At 37.0% G+C, this 26746-nt stretch overlaps 1 protein-coding gene across 1 annotated transcript in view; it reads right to left on the reverse strand.

Annotated features, from left to right (window-relative positions):
• Positions 1–26746, reverse strand: part of SRBD1 (S1 RNA binding domain 1) — a gene marked incomplete at its 5' end in the record, with an annotated part of 128083 nt that overhangs the window by 94289 nt on the left and 7048 nt on the right. The window contains 7 exons of the mRNA XM_082480243.1: positions 3785–3892; positions 4825–4915; positions 6115–6272; positions 12255–12362; positions 16993–17096; positions 22931–23066; positions 24520–24616. Coding sequence (XP_082336369.1) covers positions 3785–3892; positions 4825–4915; positions 6115–6272; positions 12255–12362; positions 16993–17096; positions 22931–23066; positions 24520–24616 — 802 coding nt within the window. The remainder of the gene's footprint in view (positions 1–3784; positions 3893–4824; positions 4916–6114; positions 6273–12254; positions 12363–16992; positions 17097–22930; positions 23067–24519; positions 24617–26746) is intronic.

The following is a 26746-nucleotide window of genomic DNA, read 5'->3' on the forward strand; positions in this document are numbered from 1 at the left end:
AAATCAAAAACTGTCAAACTGAGTCCAGACAGGTTTTAAAGCCACACAAAAAAAATCATGCCATGCGCCTCATTTCCTACTATTGTGTTCACTGATTTGTCTTCTCTTTGGAAAACTCTATGTAGTTTGTAGTTGCTGTTGCTGAGGATTTGTTATTTTAATTGCTTGGTTTTCATATATTATTATATATATTTTCACAGATTTATTAGCACTAAAAAAGACAAAAGAATCACCAAATAAAATATTGCAATGTTTTTGAGAGAAACTGAAATGAAGAAAATTATTTTGCAAGTTTCCTTTGATACTGATACAACTTAAATATTTAAGGTGAGAATGAGTTAAGTGTTCTCATTTAAGTCTATAGTTAAGGACTCGCCAGAGTCAGATACTAAAGCCAAGGAATAACTTCATATACATTCCTACAATTATCATACAGGACTTTACTAGTAGAGAGACTATTGTACTATGTACTGCACATACATGCTAACAACTAAGGGTTCAGCTGGTTAATATCATTAACCTTCATTAGAGTGCATACCTGTCCAGATTATTTGTGCGTGCATCAACTGCACACACCCTCTTTATAAAATTACAGACTCTATTATCTCATTTCCCTCCAAACACACGATCCTAGTTCCATATGATGAACTGGACATGAGTATTAACAGATTTTTTTTTTTTTTTAATAATCTTTTCTGATCCTATTTTCCACTTCTAACAAAAAAAAAATTAAGTAGTATCATATTACAAGTTTTATTTGCCAAGGAAACCAAAGTCTGTAGTTCCTCTCTATCAGTCACCTTTCTGAATGACAGCTTTAGAAGTTGATGGGGATTTTGGTTTTAAAGGACTATAAAACAATCCAGGCTCATCTGCCAAGCCCCTTTACATTTGGACTCCTTTAAGGAAAAAGATGGTAAATACAGATACAATTGGCAATTCTCTGAAACTTGCACACAGCAATGAACTGAGTTCTGTTTTGCTGGGCAAGGATTTCCACCTCCACGCAGCTCAGTGCATCACTGTGAGAAGCTGAATGCTCGGGCAATGGATTGTGTTAGATGCAACTGACTCCTCATGTTACAGTTTAGGTACTGGAGCGGTTTTGTTTTGTTCTTTCTGTTTCACTTGTGTTTTGTTTTTTACAGTTCAAACAATAAATTGATTTGTAAATCCATTTTTTAGTTACAACTGCAACCTGCTGAAGTAGATCTTTAAAAATTAATTGTTCCAACATTAAATTGTTTCTTAGAGAGTTTAATTGAAAATTTATAAAGATCACTCGATCCAAAAGCATACCACAGAACTGATTAGAGATCTGTATTCAGCCTATGTATAAAAACAGCCCTTGTATTTTCCCCCATCACAAGAAAGCAACATCATCAGGGGAAGGCTTTGTACATGGAAACGGAAAAGGTTTTTTTTTTTGTGATGTGATAGAACATGCTATGGGGGACTTTTTCTATTAGAAAAAAAAAATAAAAATAAGAGAGGATCAGCAGAGCACATTCTTCCAAGTTATCTTCCATAGTTCCCCTCAAGAGGTACCGCAGTTCCCACAACGTATGCCTACTGTCACCTATTGCTCAAATTACAATTCTGCACTAATTGCTCCTCATTTAGCAAGTATGACATTTTTTAACTCAGACTGATATAAATCCCAGGCGTTTCACTGGTTTACCAGAAGGAGGGGGTGTGGATGTCTGGACTCATCATTCCTTTCTGTTACTAAGAAATACCAAGGAGATTAAGGGGAAAGTTTTCCGGAGCTAGAAGGCACAGCAGCTATCTTGCAGGATTCAGTGGCATGGCTGGGAAACCCCAGCACTGGATAACACAATGAGAAGCACATACAACTAGTTCAGCAGAAAGGGCAACATGGGAACCCTGATCTTCAACAAAGCAGCTCAGTCAAGACTGTCAAAATGTGAAGAGAGACAGAAGGACTACGAGTCCAGCTTATTCGTAAACCCACATATATAAATTCACACACAAACAGCAGTCTACAAAGGTCAACAGCATCAAACGTCACCTATGGCATGCAGAAAAAAAATTTACATTCTTCTGATTTTTATTTTAATATGCAGTACCTCAGTATTCTGCACACAAATTCTGAAGTAGGAACTAGCTCTTCACCATACATGAGCATAGCACAAGAAAACCATTAACAATATAAAATATATACTGAAAGCAAAATGGTTTAGATTATGCTAATTTTCACTTCCAGGAATTAATTTTTCAGGTTAAATAACTGCTTTTGTATATTTTTCCTGTAATTATCACAAGTTTCAGAAAAAGTGAAAAGTTGTAAGATTATCTGTCACCAGGAAAGGCAACCAACTTGATAACCTTACTTCTGCCTTAGAGCATTTATACTAATTCCTGTCTCACAAGAGCTTTTATCAATTCCAAGAACTTTGCAGCTCTCCTGGCCAAAACCAAAAATAATTATTTTGCAAATTCTGTAACCTTGAACTATAAACAGGGGAAAAAAAAATATCTTAAAGCAAAAGAGGAAAACACAGTGAGAAGACCATCTGCCACAGTATTATACATTTTTTTCTGTGTAAACTAAATATTTACATTTTGTAGTATACGATCAATAAATAAATAAAATCACTATTACCCTTTCAGACAAAGTGCGTACATCAATGTAATGGATTTTTAAACTATATGAACAACAGTGAAATTAAACATTTGCCAAAACCCACACAGTATGAAGTATTTTTCCCCACTCACTACAGTCATTAAAAATCCACTGTTTTCAAGTTGGATTCAGGAAAGAGGATGCCTAATTTTTCAAAAGACTGAACAGCCTCCTGCCTTTGCAAACAATTAAAATCAGAAAAACTCTACTATGTTTCCTGAAACAAAAAGGAGGTTTAAGTATCAGATCTTGCTGCAAATTTACTTTGAAATCTTCGGAACAAAGAACAAGTGAGATTAAATGATAGCATAAATTAGTAGGAATAATACATTTGTTGAGCATTTCTGTAAGATAACTTCCTAACCTATGGAGAAAAGGCTCCATTAAATGTGTACAGTAGCTTGAACAGAGAAAGGCCATAACTTTATCAAAAACTTAGGTAACTTAGTTCAGCATGTTAAGACAGTGAAAAGTAAATACTGCTGTTAAGCTTCAGCACAAAAGATAATCCAAGGTAAATCACCAAAAATGCTTTAAAAAATAATGGTGTGAATTAAAAAAAAGAAAGCAGAGCAGCTTTACAGGGGAAAAAATAAAGCGATATAGTACAGTTTCCATCCAAACAAACAGCAGAATACTTTAGTTTGAATTCAGCAAACTAATGGATAAAATTTGAAAAAGATAGATACCTTCGCTACTTTCTGCTAGGTATTAACGAAATATTTATTTCCCAATGCATAGGATTAGCAAGCATTCCATGACATAGTCAGAAAACAAGCTTTATCATTTGCATTTAAACGTAATTTATCAAGAAACACAATGCCAAACACAGGTCCTTGGCTGTTTGAGGTGCTATTCTCACATACTTTGTTACAATAATAATAGCAACGGAGCGAACCTCAGGAAGACAAAATAAAATGCTTCAGTGAGTCTTTCTTACCGACTCAGGAGAACTACTTTCACGCTCCAAAGAGCTACAGCCATTTTGCTTTGGCTAGAAGGATGGGTCAAGCTTGACTCAAAAAAGACAGACAAGGCAATAAAAGAAACACTTTAAAAAAAAGTTACATTTAAAAGTATCTGGTAAGTTAAAATACGCCAAACAGATGAGTATTACAGCAAACAAAGCGATCTTACCAATAAACAACATCCAGCGGTGCAAAGTATTTCTTCATAATTAAGTCAGCAAAGTAAGCTTCTGTTTCTCTGCAGGCCGTGCCATTGCCAATCACAACAGTGCTACAGCTTTGCACAGGGTAAAGAGACGGACAATTACTCTTAATTATTCTTTTAGACCTTTTCATACATAGCATTCAATGCATGGCGATGACCAATAAGTCTTTTTATACAACAGAAGGCCCAGATTTAATAAGAACTTATTCCTAGTAATACCGTGTTTTCCTAATTCCTAATAAACGTTGTGTTTAACAGGTTTTCAATGTGACAGTTCAAGAGATGAGTCAAAATTTTCACTCCTAAAAAGGGCAGAAGCCTAAGAAATCAGAATCTTCGGTCCTTGATGGGACCATCACAGTCTGCAACAGCTTGCAAGGTCATTGCCCCTGACTGCCCCTACCCCAGCCATCAAATCACCTTGTTTAAAGCCAGTCTAATGGTTAAAGACAAACTGGACTGTACGCTGTGGCACTTCAGCGTACAGTCTGAATGCCCACAGGGCATCCCAAAACAGTCGGGATACAATAACCAATCATGCTGCCCCTATTTGCAAATCTGTCTGGATATCTATCTGAGCAGGATTTCCTTTGCTTAATAAAACTCTTCCAAAAACTAAATGTGGCTTTTGGAAGAGGGAAAGATCGATGAGTGGTTTGGGGATTAGGGTGGGGGCAGGGAGAGTGAGGCTAAACTTATTCCTCAGCTGAATGTTAGTTTCTATTCCTAAAAATAAATGGATTGACAGAGCTTTATGGTGATACATTCATAGCATGCAGCCTTAGTTGTAGCCATGGATTGATTTCATATGCATCTAACATATACACAGTGTAAAAGCATGAACGTAGGTTAAAACAAGAATAAGCTCTGAAATACATAAAAAAAATATTAATTCCAGTTAAATCAGTAGAATTCTTATCCCACCCAAAAGCAAGTATTTTTATAGTGAAGATTTTCATTGTGTTTGGTAAGAAAGAGTAACAAATGGAAGTTTCTTAGCATACTTGTACTGTAGCAGAAGCCTCTTTATCTTCTCAGCTTCACGAAATCCTTGACCAGAATGCAAGTAAACTACATCGGTGTGGAGTATCTGACCTAGAACAATGAAAGGAAAGACATTTGATAAAAAACACAAAGATCCAGAAGCTATATCCTGCGGAACTACTAAAGTTACTTTGATGATTCACAAAGAAAGCTTCTTAAGCCATCTTTCCCTTTTATTTTTGTATGCAATTAGAAGACACATACGGCGGGCAGAGGACAAAAATGCTTTAGCTGCCAAAGCAAAACAAGTTGATACATTTTCTAGTTCCCTGTGGACATATCCACATAACAAATAATGAGCATCTACTCATATTAGGTAAATAAAGTGTATTATATCACCAAAGGGAAAAACAGCAATTCACTGCAAAAGATTTACTGCTCTAGTCTAGTACATTTTATAGATCCGGTAAAAAGAGATGAAAATTAGGAATGCAGTCTCAGGACTTGCGGTCCAGGAAGTCGAGAACTCCCGTGCCAGCTCTTGCCATCATCCTGCCTATCACATTTGGAAATAACTGTATTAACTGGTACTGATAGCTTGCACTGCACCATAAGCTAACAACCATTTACCTTACTTTTTTATTGCTATTTTAGTACACGTCAAGAATACACCTTTCCTCACACCCACCCTGGGTAGATATGCCCTCAGACAAAAAGCAACAACAAAATAAAAGGAAAACAGGCATTTTCACATGGGTCTAAAGAGGTATGTATCCCCAGATCAGAGCAGGATGAAACAGAAAGGCTCTGTTCTATATCTGTCTAAAAACTGAACTTAAAAGTTCTGCAAACACAATGTTTCTGACTTCTCACATTAACACACATACTACTAAATAAAAAAAGGCTGATAAAATGTCCAGATGTCCAAGATACTACCCCTGAAAAAAGCAAAGTTATAGAAAGTATTTAAATTCCAATTCTCTGTTAAACAATAAAAGTGCCAGGTGTTCTCCTTGCTGACTACTGAGAGGCACAGTTATTTGAACCTGTATTCAAGAAGGCAGAAGGGATTTAAAATTCTATTTTAGAGACGAGTAATAACACCAAAGGAGACACTGGAATCCAGGTGCCAGAAAGTTAACCTTAAACCTGAAGAAAGGAATTTGCATGTCAGAATGCATGGAAAACATTAAAAGCTTAACACAAAAAAAAAAAAAAAAAAAGGAAAAAAGTAGGATTTGAAACCATCCTTTCCTCTAAATGAATATATTTTATCAGTCCTTCAAAAAATATTTGGAATTTAAACTTACTGGTTGGTGAAATAATTGCCAACTTGCAGCCATGCTTGTAGCCAGGATCTACTCCCATCAAAGTACGGCCCCTCACAGGGCTGGTCAGAAGCAACTGCCGGAGATTTCTCCCAAACATCATCACAGATTCTTTCTCTGCATCAGACGTCAACTTTGATCTTAGAAGGATGAAAGCAAAAAACATTTTCCCCTCAATTAGCTTTCAAATGCACTTTTGAATTGTTCCAAAGTTTTAAGTCTTTTTCCATTCATGTTTTCATTATCTTTAAATATTACACTTCCAATCAAGTTTGGCACTTTTTAAAAAAAAGGATCAGCTATATGATCATCTCATTCTGGTTCTAAGAAAGGAAATCTACATGAAGAGTATAATAGAAACACCTATAAGAATGTACACATACTGACTAACGTTCAAACATCAACTCATAATTTTGAGCAAAGAATAGCTTCCCCTCAAAGCCAATATCTAATTGCAAAGAATGGATTTGAAGAAGGCCTAGATCGAATTCATCATAACTTCCCAGTTCTGGAGAAAAATTACTACCCAGCAAAAAAAAGGATGATCATTTAGGCTGAGAGGTACTAGAGAGAAACTGGAAGGGCCTATCCAATTAATTGCTAACACACCATGACTCATGAGGCATTTAATTTCGTCTACTAATTATGTTATTTAAGAGTCATCACAGAAGTGCACAGACTTGAGGTCTTTCTAGGAGGGTATTCTGCATCCTCAGAACGAAACTAGAAAGCTGATGGGGCCATGATGTTCCCTACCTTCCTTTTTCATGTTCTTCAACAGAAAGATGTGAGTTAATGCAGGAATGACTTTGATGACTTTAAGCAAGAACACTTACTGGAGAGTGTTATGAGAAACAAATCAGTCTTGTTGAGTGAAGGTGTGGAAGATGCATGATGTCTTATCTGTCAGATGTGGCCAGTAAGACAATGACTGATAAGGACAAGTATTTTTGTCACGGTATGACATCTTATATAAAAAAAAAGCAAAAATGAAAAAGTAACAGGGACACAAATATTCATCACCTAGCTGATTTTTCTTTTCTTTTGCAGGCACTCATTGCCATTTTCAGCTGCATTACATTGCCAATAACTACAATAATTAGGCAAGCAAAAGCAATCCAATAAAGCCTTCATATAACTTAAAGGGTAACCAGTGCCTTTATTCTCATTTTCCTTTTACCCATCACTGAAAAGAGTATTATTGGGGTTTATTTTTACAGAAGAGAAAAACCTGCATTCCACTTAACTAACCCTACAAGAACAGAGCAGGACAAATTACTCAAGTTGTTTAGATCAATCAATGCATGACAAGCAGGCTACAAACAGTTCAAAGACAACCCCTCATAAGGGCTATTTGACATGACGGAATATGAAGCTGTTCTGATCAATTTTCAGATGTGGAAAATGAGTCTGACTTAAATTTGCCTAGGATCCAACCAACCAGCCAGCTTGGCCCTCTCTCATCCCACAGTGGTACAGCAAGAGCTGGGAAGTCCTCATTATCTCTCATTTGTAAAGTGGTCTAGATTCTTTCACACATTGATTGAACATTTTCTCGAGAAGTATGTGACAGCAAAAGGCTCCCTTATATCCCTGTGCTTTTTGGTTCTGTATTGAGTATACCAAATTAACACAGACATGATTTAAAGTGAGGTGGTGGGGGGTGATGCATTCCAAGACTCCTTAGCAATTCAAACGTGCCTTGAGGACCAAAGAGCAGACTCTGTATATTGCCACCACTGAAAACAAGATTATGGTAATAGCCGCAGTAGTTCAGGTAAGTGGTCCTTCCACCCCTGTCTCCAAGTGTGGCTACAAGCAGCTGCCTAGGGAGCCCATACAGCAGCACTAGTATACCTGACCTGTCCCATAATCTTATCTGCTCAGAGTATTTCCAGAGCTTGACATGATCTGTCTCTATAGTAGCCCATAATGGATCGCTTCTCCAACTATCCAGTCTCCTACTGAACCTACACACATTTCTTGCATCTATATAGCCCGCGGGCAGCGAGTTCTGCACATCCATCACAAACTGTGCAAATAGCTGCCACTTTTTGGTTGGAAATGGATTCTTTTTATTTTTTATGGCTGCCTAGGTCTTATACTGGAAGACAGTAAAAACTTATCCCTAGAAACCCTGTGCCACTCATCTCTAAGCCCTCTCTTTTCCAAGTCATAGCCTAGTCAATCCTTCTTCACACAGAAATTATTTTATACCTTGTTCCCCTTCACTGGGACCAGCTGTATCAATGATTCCCTGTTTCGTCTTTATTCCTTAACTAACTAAATAATCACAGTGCCAAAGTGCCTTTCCTGAGTGCCAGGGTAGCTCAGAGCTCATAATTGCTGTATAAAGAGGAATCACTTCCCTTGAAAGCATCACTTTACACTTATCTCCACTGGATTTCAGTTGCCATTTCACTTCCTGGTCATCCAGTCTTGCAGCACCCTCCTCCCGTTCTTAAAAAATTAAACAAAAATAACCCAAACCACAGCACGACCTTCTTCCAGGGAGAGTCCAGGAACATGGGCTGGAGGCGTTGGTTGAATTCTAGCCCGTGCAATCACCAGAACAATTTGGTGCCGCTTGCGAGAGACCAGAGACAGCAAAGCCTCAAAACCATATGGATCTTCTACATACACACACAACAGAGGTTCAACCAGCCACACATGCATAGAAACGAAGTTTAGAAGTGGCTTGCAAACAAGGGAAGGCTGAACGCTCTTGGACTGGAGGCTTTGTACAGAGACAGGCCAAGTTCCAGCTTTCCATCTACCCCAGAGATATGGGTCCCTATTGCCCACAAGGCAAAGTCCTCCCACACTGCAAATTCACGTCAGTCCACCTGTGAAGGGAGACTTGCGCAGGAATTAAAATTGCCCCTAAACACATGCTATTAGTTACGTGCACCTTATGGAAATCGTGTTTAAAATTGGCATGGATATACAGAAACTTTTATAGTAACAGGAAATGTTACTGAAAGTGCCAGGTGCGTAGGGGGAGCATAACGTATGTCCTTTCTATTACATAATATCCTGTATTTTTTAATTTCAAATGTAGACCTCTCTTCTCTCTCTAACTGTGTCTCACTCAACACTTGTATCAATGACATGATCTACTGTCCCAAGTACTGGCCCTTAATTTCAAGTTTGGGATAGTCATTTGATCCTTGAACAAATATCAAGCTACCTCAAACAATCTAATATCTTTCTCTTTTTCAGTGCACTGCTGGCTCCATCCAAATGGCAAGTTGCCCAGCTTCATGTTTTTCCAATTAGTGACAATTCTCATTAATATGGCAGAGATATAAGGCAGAGACGGATAGCAGTCCTCCTCTCTAAACACCAGAGGAATGGTTATTAAAAAAAAAAAAAAAAAGAACAAAAAACAAAACAAAACAACAAAAACAACCAAAAAAACCCCTTCTGTTGCTGCTTTATGAAGTATCATCAACCAGGACAGAATTTCAAGCCCCTCCCTTGAACTCTATGTAGCACTCAGACTGTACATCACTAACAGGTATACTGTAATAAAAGCAAATAACTTAATCATGACCTACTAGCTTCTATAGTCTATGTTATAAGAGTCAGTTTTTAAACTGAGATTTAAAACTCCCCTCTTCCACATACAGTCTGAGAGGCAATCCTTTCCGTGGAAAAATATCTGCAAACTAGCTTCAGGTGCGAAACAAGATATACAGAGAAATGTTTGTGTCCCTGAAGACACAGGAGAGAAAGCACTCACTTCGAGAAAGTATGGAAAATTAGGAAAGGATTATCCATTAAAAAAATATGTCCGTGCCACATCACTTGCATCAAATCCTGATGGAATCATTCCATGCAGTACTGCAACAAAATAAAATATATTTCGAAGAGCCAAAAGCAACACTAGACATTATTATACCAGATACAAGAAATGATGGTATCTGACAGAGTGGAAGAAAGGAAATTAAACAATAAATAAGGTAACTGTCTTTCTGGCAAGTTTAATTTTTCTGATCACTAGAAGCACCAGAAATTTCAATACACTCTTGGAAACTTTCTGTTCCAACATTTAATGATAGCAAAAAGAAAGGAGAAAAAGAACAGTGGGGGGTGGGTTGGAAATATTAATGCTAAAAGGAGGTATTGAATACTTTAGCAGCCCTTTGCAACAGTCCTAAAAATCAGCTTCTGGTGTGGGCGGAAAGAGAACAAAAGGAGGATAAGGGTTAAGTGGTCATGGACCAGGAATACTACTGGCAGGTTCTTTGCACTCCTCTCTACAAGAGATCCTTCAGCTTTTCCTAACCAGACACCACCAATCATGCAAAATTATCACAAAGAGTAAAACATAAGCAGACATCCACTCAGGAACAGGCAGCAAGCTTTGTATTCTTTGCATTTATGACTACGCATCTAGGAAGTATTAGGGAAGAAAGTTTTTTGGTTTTTTTTTTGTTTTGTTTTGTTTTTTTGATATTAGAGAACAGAAAATCTCCAGCAACCTACTATTGCAGCAGCCCTCAGTGTTATACACAACACACAAGTCACAAGCGTCCTGTGGTAGGAACCACAAAGCAAAAACACAATAAGAGAGAAGACGACACCTTATGTCAGTTAGCTTATTTATGATAAAACCAAACCCTACTAAAAAGTAAGTTTGACTGTAGAGAAGGCTAGGAATGACAACTACTTTTGGCTTCGGTCACATGACTGTTACAGTTGGACTCACCATCATGAGATGTTCATCATTTTGGCCGAACAGTAGACACAGTGCCTCCCCTCAAGTAGTTACATGTATTGTGGTCACAACCCCCCCCCAGTGAACTCAGCACTTTCAAAAAATCCATGAAATTCACAGTAGCAAAATACAGGCTCAGTCATCAAAAGAGGTGAAGCAAGCTTTCTTGCAAAGTAAAGAGCAAACACAACATACTGCAGTGAAGAAACCCAAAAGACATTAGAAATATCTGCTGTTCAAAACTTTAGCTGACAGTTCTTTTCAGAGGGGAAAAACATAGAACATTCAGCCAATGATGCTCATGAAAAGAAGTAGCAGGAAAACAACTGCAAATTGAACAGAAACATAAAAGCACAGCCAGGCAGGTCCAGAAGAAATACATTTCAGAATGTGATTGCTGATTTTAGGTACTGAATAACCAACACGTGTCATTTTGATACAACATTGTCACTTTAACATTTCTGGTCCAAGAAACCGGGTCTCTTTCATAAACTCAATTTGAGCTACCTCAAAACAGGTATAAAAATTTAGGTCACATATCAGAAAGCCTTGCCAGAATCAAAACTGGTATGCTTTAGGGAGCTTCTCTCATATTTAAGAAAAGAATCACACCATCAGTACTGTTAGCCATTAGAAGACAATGCTTTTAGAATGTACACTGTTTTACATATTAAATCATTCTAATTATGTGGTAAACTCCTGTACAACATCATGAAAATACCCTATTTAATTAATGTTACTTTGATACTAAGTTTTAAGTTTCCTTTAAATTTAGAACAATATTACAGATCTTACAAGTGACACTTTGTCTGATGACATCGCTACTTACAGTATCACCAGAAATAAGTTTACTGACTTCTCTAGAGCCATCACAATACCCATAAAATTGTACCAGACTAACACTATGACTAACTGGTTCACCACAAAGTGCAGACGACAAACATGAGGGATACTCCCAACCACAACACTTACTTTGCTGGTTTCTTTCAGAGAGGTAAAAGAAGGGAGGCAGAACAATGTCACTGACAGTACTATTGCTGTGACATGAAGAGATGCTGGGAAAATTCAGTGACACAATGGTTTATGCTAATATGAAGATAAAGACTAGTATGGTAATGTAGATCTAAACTGTACTTTATTAGATAAACGTACAGCAACATACATGTAAACATGTAAAACATCTTCACAGAAACATCATTTCTGCCATAGCCTAAACTGGACAGGGTCACAAATTAAATCTACGTAACCAAGACTACACAGTTCGTTTCTTCTGTAAGCACAGAGGATTAAAAACAAGTTGCTGTTTTCAAATGGATAAAAGATATTCTAATAAAAATCTGGTGATGGAATTTTTTTAAGAAATCGGTAGTATGAAAACACACATTCACTCTAGGCTTACCTGAATTCTCTACAGAGAAGAGGATATATAAGGCGTTTATATGCATCCTCTACTGAATTCCGTAGTATCCTCATTAATTCTGGTTTTAAAAATTGTTTTGGTCTCCATCTGCAAAAGAATAGAAAAAGTAAAATCAAAAAACATTTTAAGAACATACACAAGATCTCAGATAAAAAGGGAATTTTCAAAAAAAGGCTTCTACATTGAGTGTAATGTCCTATAAACTGCAGAATTGCTACAATAATTAGGCAATAAAATCATAAACTTCAAATATGAACGGAATGAGAAGTTGCTCATGGTTCTGCTATCAGACATGGGACAAGGCCTATCTCTTTTCCTTTGTTTGTTATTAAAATGCAATCATATTTTATGTTTTAAAGGAAATATAAAAAAATGTTACTCTTCACTTTAAGAGGGCAAAGCTTACCACATCTGAATGAAGAACTTTGTTCCATATTACCATTAATGTTGCCTTATTTGCTATTCCTTGATATATAAAATACTCAACTAAATATCCTCTGTGAGCATCACTGCAGAGCTACTGATGTAAGGCAGTAGCCTTACATCTGTGTCCAGACAGAAATTCAAGAGCTAAACTAATGTCAGTTAATGAAACCCAATTTGAATTTCATATGGAATGCTTTGAGCATCTCTATTCACACTCAATGAAATCTATCAATTTTGCAGGAGTCCTTAAACAACAAAACCCAAACAATTTGCAAATTATTTTTTCTCTTTTACCTGTTGGTGATAAATTTAAAGTGTAGATAATATTCTAGAAACAGGGAAAATGAAATAAACAATACCAAACAAACACAAGACTATTTCCCAACTTTTTCTAAGCCAAACTCTTTGGAGCATTCCCTTTTCTAAGGGGGCTGTGCACAGTGGTCAAAGCCATAACAATTACTTCAGATTTTGTCCTAAAATACACCTCAGTTTCAAAGCTCCCCAGAACAGAGATCCCAGATATTTACTCCCCTGATCTTTTTGTTTTGGGCAACATTACTGGTGGGGCAGGGAGGGAAGTCCTTGAACAAGCACAACTGACTCACTGAGATTGCCCACACAATGAGAAGGGAGAAAGACTGAGGAGACGCAGACAGATTATTATACTCAAACAGAAGTAAAAACTATGAACATTTTCTGTTACAGTCCACCCGTTTTAAATTTCTTTTAAAAATACTGATAACATTCAGAGTTTTCTTCATTTACTGTACTTTTTTACATGCCTGGGTCCTTAACTGCAAAGTGAGATACATACATGTATTTTTAATATGTCTGGTTAAGTTTTCTAAGTTATTTAATTTGTTTGCTTGGGTTTTGTTTTTTTTTTTTGTTTGTGGTTTTTTTTTTTTTTTTTTTTTTTTTTTTTTTTAAATGCGACATCATAGAATTATGGCCATTTGATAATGTGCCCAGGTGCAGGCCAAGGCAAATACAAGACTGAATTTTACTTTTGAATATATTTACTTATGCTCACTCAGAAATACTGAGAATCCTAAATTGCTCCTACCCAGACAGCTTTTCAGTTGTTTAAGGGGATCTACAATTTCCTGAAACAGCTTTTCTAAGTGTCTGTGCCTATAATAGCTGAGCAATGTGTGATCGAGTCAACACTGCATTAACAGACAGACACAGGAGCGGAATTAAGCTTACCATTTACTTTTACAACATCCAGAGCTGTGAGTGTTTAGCCACATGACCTCATCACTTTGCTAACAGTTTTTGCAAATAGTTCTATTATACTTATTTGTAACTAGAGACTCCTTCCATACCTATATAAAACTGGCAAAGGCTTTAAACCCTCTTATTGCCATCCAATTCTATAAACATGAAGTTTTTACAGGTGGCAAGTCTGACTACACTCCCCCAGAAAGTATCCTCAGCACAAATAAGAATGAATTTGGAAACCTGGCAGCTGTTTCCCCCTCTCTTCCATCCATTAAATCTAGTTAGCAAACCTTTCCTCTGTAAATAGGTTATCAAAACAGATATTTTTATTACCTGCCTGTAGAGAAGTAAAAATTATTTAGGCAACATTCTATTAGAAACTGCTACAAATGCAAAAACATCCAAGCAGTAAGTTCAATCACAGCAAACACTGCATTTTAATCATTCCAATACTTAGTAAGAGAAAAATCCACTTCGCTGCAAAAACCAAAGCAAAAGCATGTGTGTATATTTTTAAAGATCATCACAGCCTAGTTAAGCTTCCCTCTAAGAACAGATTTTTCTTGATTATTTAATCAAGAGCTGACTTTTGAAGCCCTTTAAACGAAGCCCTATTTAGAGGAAGCTCCATATAAATAATATCATCTTACGCTGCTCATCAGCTCTGCACGTGCGTGTGCCCACAACAGGGACCACCATAAGCATAAATGGCTTAGACCACTGCTACACCTCAGCGGGTGTAACCATACAGCAGCAGAATTAACATAACCCACGTTAAGAACCACCAGTACCAATTAACAACTGTTCCAGGAAGAGCACAGCTAGGCTTTTAGACCCGACACATAAAAAGCGGAGCTTAGTTTTCCTCCAAGACATTATATGAAACTTGTGCCAAGATGGTAACCACAGAGAAAGCATGCCGGTAAGGCCTGTACCATGGACTCTGCACAGGATCTGAGAATTTCGTCTGGAAACCGAAAAGAGATTGTCAAAGATCGAACTTCATTTTCAAGGCTGCAATCCCACTTCAGAACAAAATCTCACCCCCTCCCAAGGAACAAGTCCATGCCGTCTCTACACTCAAAGCCAACTAAGCAGCCCCTCTCTGACTGTTTCGCATTGATCCTTTTTCCGTGTCCCACTTCACAACTAAACGTTTGGGATCAGTGCAGTTCTACTGTTAATTGAGCTCGGTTCGCTGTCAAACCAGAGATGCCATCTTCTGGGGAAAAATACAGCCCATAGGGCCAGGCATAAGCATATTCCCGAGTTTTCAGCACAAACCTGAATTTCAAGGAAACAGGTGCTTCTACAGGCTGATAAATATTCTGAACTTGCAAAGAAAATAGTCATCTTACAGAGCATCTACATAGAGCTCAAAGCAATAATGAAGAACTCTCGTCTTCCAATCCCACTTTCCATCGCAGTGGCATTTAATGCTAAAAGATTTGCCTCAGAAGAACACATAAAGGTCAGCATATTTGCTACTAATTCGATAGGCAGTAGGTGATGCTATTGTGTGGCTAGAACGTTGGCCAAACTCTGTAGCGGTGTGGCATTTCTGGTTCTGCAATCGATTCTGTGTGTGACCTTAAGTAAATTAGTTAATACCTCTGTGAAGTTTTGAAATCCTTGCCTCAAACAAAAGTTATTAACCTTCTGGTCTCACCAGTAAATCCATGCAATGCAAATAATGCAACTCCCACCCCTGGACAATCATTTCCAAGCTTGCAGGGTATAATACACACTTACTATTTATCAATTTGATAACACAGTTGCCAATCTAATGAAGACAATCAGAATCTGTCCTAGATGTTAATGCAGCAATGCAGCAACATCTACTAAAATCATTCCTTCTGAAGTTTTCCGATGGTGGAGAAGTTGTACTTAAATAGTAAAAAGCCATATATATAAGCATATATACCCCCATGAATGCTAAGTATTAATAAGTAGTTCCGTTTCCAAGGTCAATATTCTTTTTATCTCAGGATGACTCACAAAAGTGTAATCAACCAAAAATATCTCCATTTACATCCCACTTTCATTTGTGTAGCAGCGACAAGCTGTTCCATTATCTGTGGCTAACAGTGCTTCCAAATTCTGTCATAGATGCAGTAAAAGCGAGACTGACAGATATGTTCTGCCTACAGAATACACATCCTGGGGGGAGGAGAGAAATTCCGTTACAGGTATTAAAACTAGAATGAAACTTAGGAGCGTTTATGAATCCTGATACTTTCGGGGAGGGGAGGGGAGGGGAGGGAGGGGGGCAGGGAGTTCCTTACTATTAGTGCTAGATCATATTATGTTATCTGGCCAAACAGTAGTTTAACTCTTTCAGAGGCTTCAGTGTTGGAAACAGAACTATTAAATTTCTACAGTGAAAAAGAACATTTTTGCCACATCCATTTCCTGGACTTGGTGGGGAAGAAAAACACATGCAAAGCAGTACCACAGCATACGAAATTTTTTGGTTATTTAATATTAGGATGCAAAGGTAGGAGTTTCTAAGACATCATTAGAACAATGACAAATATCTCAAATGATTGAGAAAGAGAAACCTATCTTTTATACATGCAAGGAAGACGTAGTTTGGATCACAATACTCTCCAGTAGAGGACATCGAAGTGCAGTTTCCAAGAAAAAGACTGACAGATATTGCACAAAGCCACTTATATTTAACCTAAACTTTTGCAAAAAAAGCCTCAAAATTATGCAACACTTAACATCTCACTACAGGCTTGAAAGCAGCAACTTCTAAGAGCTAATTAGTAAGAAATAAAAGAATCACCCAAAATTTCTAAAGATTCAATTGCTTGAAGAATGATGCCAAAACTCCCCAGATACGGCCAAAGGCATGATCTTTTCAGCATAATGCTACAAGCAGTTGGAAATACAGAATAAGAATTATCCACTTGCTAGTTTCATCTAATCTAATAAGTGTTCGTTTAAATTGTTCTCTTAATGTAACGAGACATGTGAGGTACACTTCAGTATGCAGCTGTCTATAGGAAAAAAAAAAAAAAAAAAGAAGATTTCTCTAAGAATATGTATCCACGCAGACCTTTCATTGACACACCACCAACAGAATTCATTCTTCACCCCGTCAGGAATGTTGACCTTCACTGTCAGGATCTTCAGATTTTCCCCTCGGTTAATGGCCAGAATCTGAGTGCAAACATAAATGGCAGAGACAGATGACACACAAAATATCCAAAAGATAAACTTATCAACATTTGTGTACGCACTTGCTTGACATTCTGTAGCAAATCATGATGGTGGTACAGTAAATCAGTTCACAAAGTACTAGCATGTACAGATAATAGCCACAATTTAAACACAGATTAAATCATGCCGTAGCATAACAAATCATACATTTTTCCTGGAGTCTGCAATCTCAAGATCCAGTTTATCTTAAACACATTTACAATACAAGTCAGCATGAATTTAGTTGGTGGAATAAGCACGTTTAATAACCCAAATTAAAACTCTAGAAATTAATTGAAAAGCGATTACAATCAGAACTAGAGATCAAAAAGGGAAAAAGTTTGTCCTAAGCTTCACGCTTCATTTTGCTTCCCAAGATCAATCCAAATTTAAAATTAATTATGAATTGGAACTTGTGACACAAAGGTAATCAGCCTAATTTGAAAGAGGATGAATTTTTGAGTTATTCACACCTAGTTCATAAATAGCTGAAAATAGCGTAGATACACTCTTTACATTAATACTAATGGTCCAGCTGTAAAAATTTATGCACATTTTTCTAGCATAATGTAGACACATTGTGTACACAACTGCGTATTCATGATCTAAAGCTAAATCGGTGCTATCTGCACGCAGACTTCTATTTTAAATGGAAGTCTGCGGCTCTGCATTTAAAACCAGGATCACAATACGATTGGTGGGTCCTGGAGGATGGTGGTGGGTATCTACTAGTCTAACCTCTCTGTGAAGATGCTGAGTCTTCACCTGAAGCAACCCTTAGAGTATATATTAAGAAAACTCACTGGTGAAGGGATTTTAGAAACAGAACAACAGTTAGAAGCAGCTACAAATAAAACCCACATGTTTTTAGATTTCATTTTCCCTTCCAAAATACTTTAAAGTGCAAAAATAAAAAAAAAAAAACCTGCTGGAAGTTGACATTCCTGTATGACTACACATGTTGCTGTATGTAGCAGGCCCTGAGCACTGTCACAACAGAGCATTCTGTGTCAATCATGAACTTTAATTCAATCACTAGTTAACTCAGACATGTCACATATGTTAAATACAATGGTTTAAAATGACTCCAGGACATAATACCAATTTATATTCCTCAGCCTTACTGCTCCTGTGACATACCAGGCCTGACATATCATTGAACAACAAAGCTCATAATAAAGATTACATGTGAAATATTATAGCATCTGGTACCTTGACTGCCAAAGCAAATGTTTTCATGTCGAGATTAGAAAGACACATTTTAACAAATCAAATGCTTTCATGTTTATTCTGATTTTATTTAAAAAAAAAAATAAAGAGAGAAAGTTAAATGTCAAGCTAAAATGAAATCAAAATGATGCTCACAACAGAGAATGTATCTGATAGAATTATAATGTCATCATTCAGCACACTGTTAGCGGGGTCAGTATTTGCATCACATTTTGTTTCCTGGCACTCTGTCTGCACAATGTGTCAGTTACCTGAACTTTAACCAGCTGTATTGCAGTCACTAATATTTTTTACGTTTTTATTCTCAAACAGTCTGCCTATTCTGTTTTGTGACATGCATTCATAGAAGAATTATCATCCAAGAAACGCTCAGTTAAGAAGGTAATTACTGAATTTCTCCCCCTAAAATAATAAAGGTGGGTATTGTTTGGGGCTTTTTTTGTGTTTGGCTTTTTTTTTTTGTTGAGGTTTTTTGGGGTGGGGTTTTTTTTTGGTTGGTTGGGGTTTGGTTTTTTTTTGGTTTTTTTTTTTGTTTGTTTGTTTGTTTTGTTTTTGTTTGGTTTTTTTTTAAAGTAACAGGTTCAAATACAGCTATTCTAGACACAAAGTAAGCTTTCAGTTCTGGGGAAAGACTGTTTTCATGCAAGACTGGAACAGATCCAGGGGAAAGGTTAATCAAAACAACATACATTTTTAAGAGAAAGCAATAACAATAATTTGCTCTAGTCTCAAGATGTATCAAACTCTATACTGTTTATCATAAAAATATAACATCCTTCATTTTGCACAGCCTTCCTCTATGTTCCAGATTTACCTACACTCACTGAATAAGTTTTGTGTATTTTGCCAAGGACTTTAATTTCCAATTCCTTTTTAAGTATGAGATTGAAAATAGAGCACTCGCCTCAAGTATTACACTTTATTCATGAATTCTGTTCCTCCCACCAATTCAGTCATCTCCAAATAGAGAAAAGCAACCCCTAGGCATACACAAACACTGAACTGTTTACAATTAGTCAAAAATTCAAATAAACTCTTGAAAGACTTTTTTTTCCCTTAGTTATTACAATGTTGGTATAGCTACCCAACTACATCCTAAGAGTCCTGTTAGGTTCTCCTTGCTGCCAAAGGAAGGAACTGCGGCTGAACCTCCTGACAGCAAAATGTTCCAGCTGGAAACACCCACAGGTATCCCATCATGTCAAAATCTGGAGTCAGCCTTTTTAAACAAATAACATTTTTTTTCCTCGTTTCAGGTTCAGTATTTTAGCTTTTTCAAGTCAAACAACCCGACTCCATGCCAGTCCCGATTATTTCGCGGCACGTCTCAACACACAAAATGACAGTGGCACAGAAAGTAACGCAGAACCACAGCGTGCGCAACGACAGCTGCAGAACCGCCGAACCACGCCGCAGCTTACTGCACACCAGTTTACCTCGCTGTAATGCCCGCTGCGACGCACCCCCACGGCTACAAATGTTTTGCTCATAAAGACGCAGCTCATGCTCTTATAGGTAACATGCTCGTCTACTGCTCATCGCCCTTACTTACGTGTAAGCTAGAGCAGAGTTAGGGTCGTACACAGACCTTTAAGATTACCAGCACTTCCATACTCGGGCGATGACCAGTTGCGGTGCAGCATTTTATGGAATCCTTTATTTGCAACTCTGCAAAGAAGTGATTTAAAGCTGACTTCTACTTTTGCCTCTAGCTAAACGCATTGAGAACACGTGTCTGCGCGCAGTTGCTAAAGGAGTAGCTTCAAGACAGTGAATTTTGCAAGCGTCCCTCAACCACAGCTATTTAACCTGCAGTCCTGGGGGATCAGTAAATTTTATAAATCCCTCCGAGTTTTAGGCTTCCCTAGTATCTCTTTTAGGTGTAAGGTCCTTTTAAAAATCCTGAACCGAACCAGAGAATTTCTTCACCTGAAGACATCTACACCTCTCTCAAAGCACATTCAAGAACACATTTTTAATCAGCTATTTGAATGCATAAAAGAAGTATTTCTTCAAAGTCATAGCTGAAGCAGAAACTAAAGACTTTTAGGTATTAAAAGGGATGGTTATAATCCAAGCAAATTAAAGAGGAAGAAAATGGTCATTTGCGTCAGCAGGGCAGTAAGGTCAGGTAATAAAGAAATTGAAAGTTATGAGAAAGACTTTCAGAAGTACAATACTGGGTTTAAGTTTAAGGAAGAAATGGAAGATAAGGAAAACACTTTTTCTTTCCTTATTTCATCATCAAAGCACAAAAGTGAGACAAAGAAAGGAACTGGAAAACTACCAAAGAACCAAAAATCAACAGAAATGAGAAGTTGCAGTATTTTTACAAAATAGGGAACTCTGCAAACCGCACATGTCAGAGGTGATCTTAAAATGCATTTTTTCCTCGAATAGCACAAAGGAGCCCTGATGTATCTTGGGTCCTGAAGCACAAACAAGTCAGATTTTTAAGATTCATAATAGAGAAACGTTCAATGTGTTAGAATAGGCAATAGCAGTAATATACAGATGAAAGACAACATAAGAGTGCACAAACATTCTGTGACTACGGGACTACCAACTGCAAGAACAGTGGTTATTACTTCACTGGAGAGCCACAATGGGGAAAGAAAGAGGCATTAAGGCTAGTGACAGACACAAGAAAGAAAGCAAAACAGATCAAGCTAATCTTAACATCAAACAGACAAACTAAGGACACATCCTGGCCAAGAAACAGTTCAGCCACATGGTCAGAGTGCTGATCAGGTTTGGGAATTCTGGTTTCTAGCCCTGGCTCTACCTGAGCAACAGTTTTCCTCATGTAAAACAGGAAAAAAAAAAAAAAAAACAAAAAAAAAGGATGCCTCAAACAAGTAGTAAATCATACTATCATCCCAGAAAACACCTGTACACCCAATACACATTGCATATCTCAGTATTCACTGCTCTCAGTGCAGGAAAAACTAAAGTCTTTTGACAGCCAAAGTATTCATTCAGCAGTAAAGCACCCAAACAAAAAGTCCATACAGCAAAACCATCTCCTGATGAATCTACAAGTCTTTGCGATATGTCACCACAGTAGTTTTAGCTTGTTCTGTTGATGTTTCCAGGCTCTCTAGAAGCAAGATTTCATGCAATAATTACTGATAGAAACACAGTAAATGTTCATACTGAGTACAAAGAGACCAATTACAGGTACCTCTTCAAACATCTACAGAAGGTCTGTCTATGAAAATCACTTGTAGTAACTAGTCTTTCACCTAACACCATCCATATTGGGGAGGTAGGGAGAGGGTTTAAAATTAGCCCATACACATAATGAAATATTTTTTCTAATAAATTCATTTCAACACATTTAAGAAAATTATTTATTAATTCAAAGCATCACACTGTTTTAAAATAGCAAGTAGAGAGAAAATGAGAGCATATCATAGATATAAAAGCAAAAGCATTCTGCTGTAAAATAAGGCAGTCTTCTAAAAAGAAAGAAAGTCTTCTAAAAAGAAAGGACATTTCTGGTTGGAAGCATCTAAGAGGGTCTTTTTTGTGTGGTTTTTTGGTTTGGTTGGTTTGTTTGTTTGTTTTAAAAGCTAGGTAATTGTGACCAAAGTAAGAGACGATTCACTTGGCGATTAATAGTGAATCGGGGCAGAGGTCTTGACAGTGGCATTGAATGCATCACATTTCAACCTTTGAACTTCAGTAACAAGGGCAGCCTAACTACCAAGTCATCAGCTGCTCATCAGCTAGTAAGTTTGCTTTGTCCCTCGTTTCTTTTTCTTGCTATATAGATGTAGGCCTGGGGCTTTGGATAACCAAAGATGCTTCACAGAAGGGAATACCGACGACTTGCAAAACAAACCCATTTTTGGGGTAGTGCACGGGATGTTCTCCTGAGCCTTTCTATTTTGATCGTTCAACTTTTACGTGAAGCTGCTGCTGACAAAAGCTGCTTTTGTAGGTCATCTTTGATTTCAGTTTTCTGAATGCTTCCCTGATACTTCTCACCAGTTTCACTTGACAGGTTTAGCGTCAAATGGCTCAGAGCACTCTGACTCAGTGCTGCAGCAAACACCCAAAGGAAACAAAGAATAAGTTTATCCAAGTTTGCTTCAAATACTTACATTCCAAACAAGCAGCTTCCACTACTACACCACTACAACACAGTCTCCCCCCGCTACAGACCATAAATTATTGCTTAGGCTTAGTCCCACTCCTGATAACACTTGCTCTGCACTTGTCCCTGGGGGAACGGAGGGAGGGCATGACATACGCTGAAAATAAATCACATCAGTATTAAAATCTCTGGCACACAAATAATTCTGAATATTTGTTTAGTGATAATTAATTAGACAATGGACATACTGAATAAACAGTCCTCTGCCCAGTTCCTTATGACAGATTAACAGCTTAGTCCTATATTTCAAGAATCTGAAAGTCTCTATTACCTTTGATAACTGAAAAGCAAAATCACGTATCTTTAGAATCAGTTTTAAGCAACAAAATTCAAAAGCAAAGACATCTTTGCTATAGTTAAATTTCTAAGAAAAAAAAAAAAACAACAAAATTTGTAGGTATACCTGATGATGCTGAATGGTCTTTATATTGCAAGAAAACTCATGGTACAGCTGGAATTTATCGATATCTTTTTCATTTCCACTTTTGGAAGACACTTTCGCCAAGGCTGACTGGATACAAATATACCTTTGCTGACATCTGAATAAAAGAAACTAGTGTTAATAAGGTATTTTAGCATGAAACTTGTAACAAGTCATTAGTGCTTGTATTAAATAAAAATGAAGTTTGCAGACTGCCCACTTACAAGTTACGTTAACTCTAATTGCCTGCACAACGGTATTACATATCTTAGTGCTGAGACTGACATAACATATACTTACTGGAACATACAAAGTGAAGAAATTCAAGCAGACCTTAGAAAAAACTGAACACAACCCTTCTCCTGAAAGGAATACATACTCAAAAGCCACCATCTCCACTTCAGTTTGGTCAGTTATTGGTTCAACTTCACACAAGAAATTTTGGAAAGTTGCAAAAAATTTTAGTAGTTATCTATTCTATACAAATGCAACATCTCTCTTGAATCTACCCAGCCTCCGAGTTAATTTCTTTGACTACTTAACACCCATAAAAGTTTTCATTATTTTCAGGAGTAACAGGGATCCCAAACAAATGGCTTCCTGAATGCTCCTCATGATTATTATAAATACAACACACTTTACATCAACAGGATACATCTGTAGAGCATTGCGCATCCAATTAAGGAGCTTGCAGTGGTCAAAAGAATGAAAGTGATAGTCTGGTACTAACAGCGCATCCTTTACAAAAGAACCCTGTCATTGAAATTATCACATTGCTGTGCTATAGCCTTTTGATGAAGTTGGCCATTACTCATGATAAACAGCAAACAAGAGTCAACTAAACAGAACTGAGCCGATTCAAACTTACACAGCATGCTTATAAGGTGGCACCTGTTCTTTGATAACCCTGCTCTCTGTCCCAGGCGGTACACAGCAGAGGGGAGAAAAAAAAAAAAAAAAAAAAAAAAAAAAAACCAACAACAAGCAACTATTACTCTGTCACACCAACCCCCTGGACATGACAACCTTGAATTCATTATGTAACAAAAGAAAACTTAAAATTCAGCTAACAGTCAAAGGATCAATAACTCCTGCTTTAAAAACAGTCATATTTGTCTTCCTTATTGACTACCAATGCCAAAAATCAACCATTACTGCACACTAATTACACTGACTGACGCCAAGCACTAAATATTGGAGCAATAGCTTAAGCAGATGGACCTCTGAAAAGTTAGAGCTTGAAGGAAGTGCAAGGAGAGAAAGCTTTCCCTTTTAGATCACCAACTGCAAGGGAGATGGGCTCTATATGGAGCAGAGCCACAGAGAATTTTTCAGTCTTTGGGAGTCACAGCATCACGCCATGGTCACAGCAGATGCCTCTTCCACCGATAGCCACGCAAGCAGAAAAGCTAAAGAATGTACCTCCAGCACAAGTGAAGGAATGAACCTAAATCAATCTCACAGTAACACTGTTTTCACATCATTAAAAAAGTTAATTATGTATCTGTACACTAGGAGACTGAATCTTACCATGTAATCAGGAAAGTTTAGGAAGTAAGAGTCAAACTTACAATTTCCTGATAAAATCCAGTGTATCTTTATCTTTAGCAAAGATGTCAGCTAAAATATGCTGTACTCCAGCCTCTACTTCCTGGATAGTTGAAAGTCCTTAGAAGAAAAAACACAATTACAAAAAAGCTAATATGAAAAATTACTTTACACAACTGCACAAGCACTAAGACAATACATACAAGCTGAAAGAAAATTGATGCAAGATAGACTGATTTGCAAAGGTTTCAATGAAGAATCCTAATTCATTCGATTTTTTTTTATTAACTAAGCTTCCTTTCCGAAACATCTGGAACCATTATATTTTTTAATGAGCCTAAAGTGACCAATGCATTATCATAAGTCAAAATGACATTAAAATGAGAGAAAGATAATTTCTTTTTTACTTTGGTGCTAACAGATCTTGACATTTATGATGCAAATTAATTATTATCAATAGCAAAATTGGATATTTAACTATAACTTTTGAGGTTGTAATAAAATGAGTAATTGCAGCAGAATTCTACACGTTTTGCTACCGATATGGAAACTGCCTAAAATCTCTGCAGGCAATCCTGTCTTTTCTCTGTGTAATAGTTTTGTATTTCCACTGGTTTGTAACAGCAGTTTGCACAGTGACACTTCTGAGGTCAGGGTACCCTCATCCTCTCCCATGAAACGCTGTTCAAACAGTTAAGTTATAAAATGTCTCCATAGACAAAGTATTCTAGAGAGCCGATAACGGAATCATTCAGCTTTCCAACACACAGAATCATCCCACACTTCAAAAGACCAGAAGAGGTGGCACTGTATTCTCCTTAGCACAGCAGTTGAACTGGACCAGAGCCAGAAGGCAATGAAATAAAACTGACATCTTGTATTTTAAATCAACGTATTTAACTCCGTTTCTAGCAACAGTCAGTAACAAATGCTTCAGAGCAAAACCCGAGAATTCTAGAGTTGGCAGATGCAGCATTAACCGTCTCCTTAAATACACATTATTTTTCACTCTGCTGTCTGATGGACTAGCAATATCTTGAAAGAGCTTTATTAATGCCTTTTTTAAGAAAAACTCCATAGCTCTAGTAACTAATATTTGTATTGAATTCAGAACCCTGCCTCTTATTTGTCTACAGAGTTACACACTATAAAAAATTAACCTTGCCCTTTTTTAAGAAGGGGAAGCTAAACTTACATACAAGAAAAAAAAAAGTGAGAATAAGAATGTTATTAAATGAATGAACTGATCAGAAGTTGTGGAATTTGGATTCTTAACTTCTACGAGTTAGTGTTTCTTATGGTAAAAGTAATGTCACGTCAGAATACAAAGCTAACGGAATTATAAGATATGCATTACATTGACTATGAATTGAGACACTCAAGTACCAGAAGTGCACATGGCAACATTATTTTAATTCTAGCAGAGAATTTGAATTAAATGGAATAGGCAAAAACCAGTCAGGACTTAAGAAACAATCAAAACCTTCCCATTCAACAAAGACCACTCACATGGGCATTTTACTGTGTCAATTGCAAAAAGAGCACATATTTGTGTAATTGGAGAAACGTTTGACCATGCATGCAACTAAAAGGAAGAACGAAGTTTTCTGGTGAGCCTGCTTCCTTAACTCTCAAATATCTGGCTTTGAAACATGAACTGCTATTTTTATTTCAGCTTATTTTTAGTGCAAGTTTAAAAACACCGAGAATTTGAAAGAACTGTATTAAGTTTTGCTGAAAACTTTTCTGTATGGCAAATGGCTCATCCCTTTAAAAAAAATAAAAAAAAAAAAAAAAAAATCACTCTGATCTTAAGCTGTATATAGGTTGTCAAACTGGCTCCCAAGTTAATAAAAGTGACCCAGTTCATAAATTTATGTAATTTCTGATGCGCCTTTCAAATGAAAACCATTATATAAACCTAGGCAACATTATTTTTAGCACAAAATTGAAAATAGGTGTACTGATTTTCAAAAACTGAAATGTTTATGCTACAACAAATAGCACTTCCTTCTGAATGCACCCTGAATAATTTATTTGAATTTTCACTGTGAAGATTTTCTTTTGGCTCTTTAGACTCTGATGGAATAGTCAGATATGTGGTTGCAGTGTACTGTTGTATGAAGTAGCGACATATGCTAAAACGCAGTAATTAAACAATCAGAATATTTGGTAATTGATTTTCAATGCAAAGTTAGGATCATTTTATAAACGATATTTAAATAAAATAAAAGAACAGCTGAAGTGAGA

Source organism: Vanellus vanellus (assembly GCF_965231255.1).
Source record: "Vanellus vanellus genome assembly, chromosome: 3".
NCBI classification, from domain to species: domain Eukaryota; kingdom Metazoa; phylum Chordata; class Aves; order Charadriiformes; family Charadriidae; genus Vanellus; species Vanellus vanellus.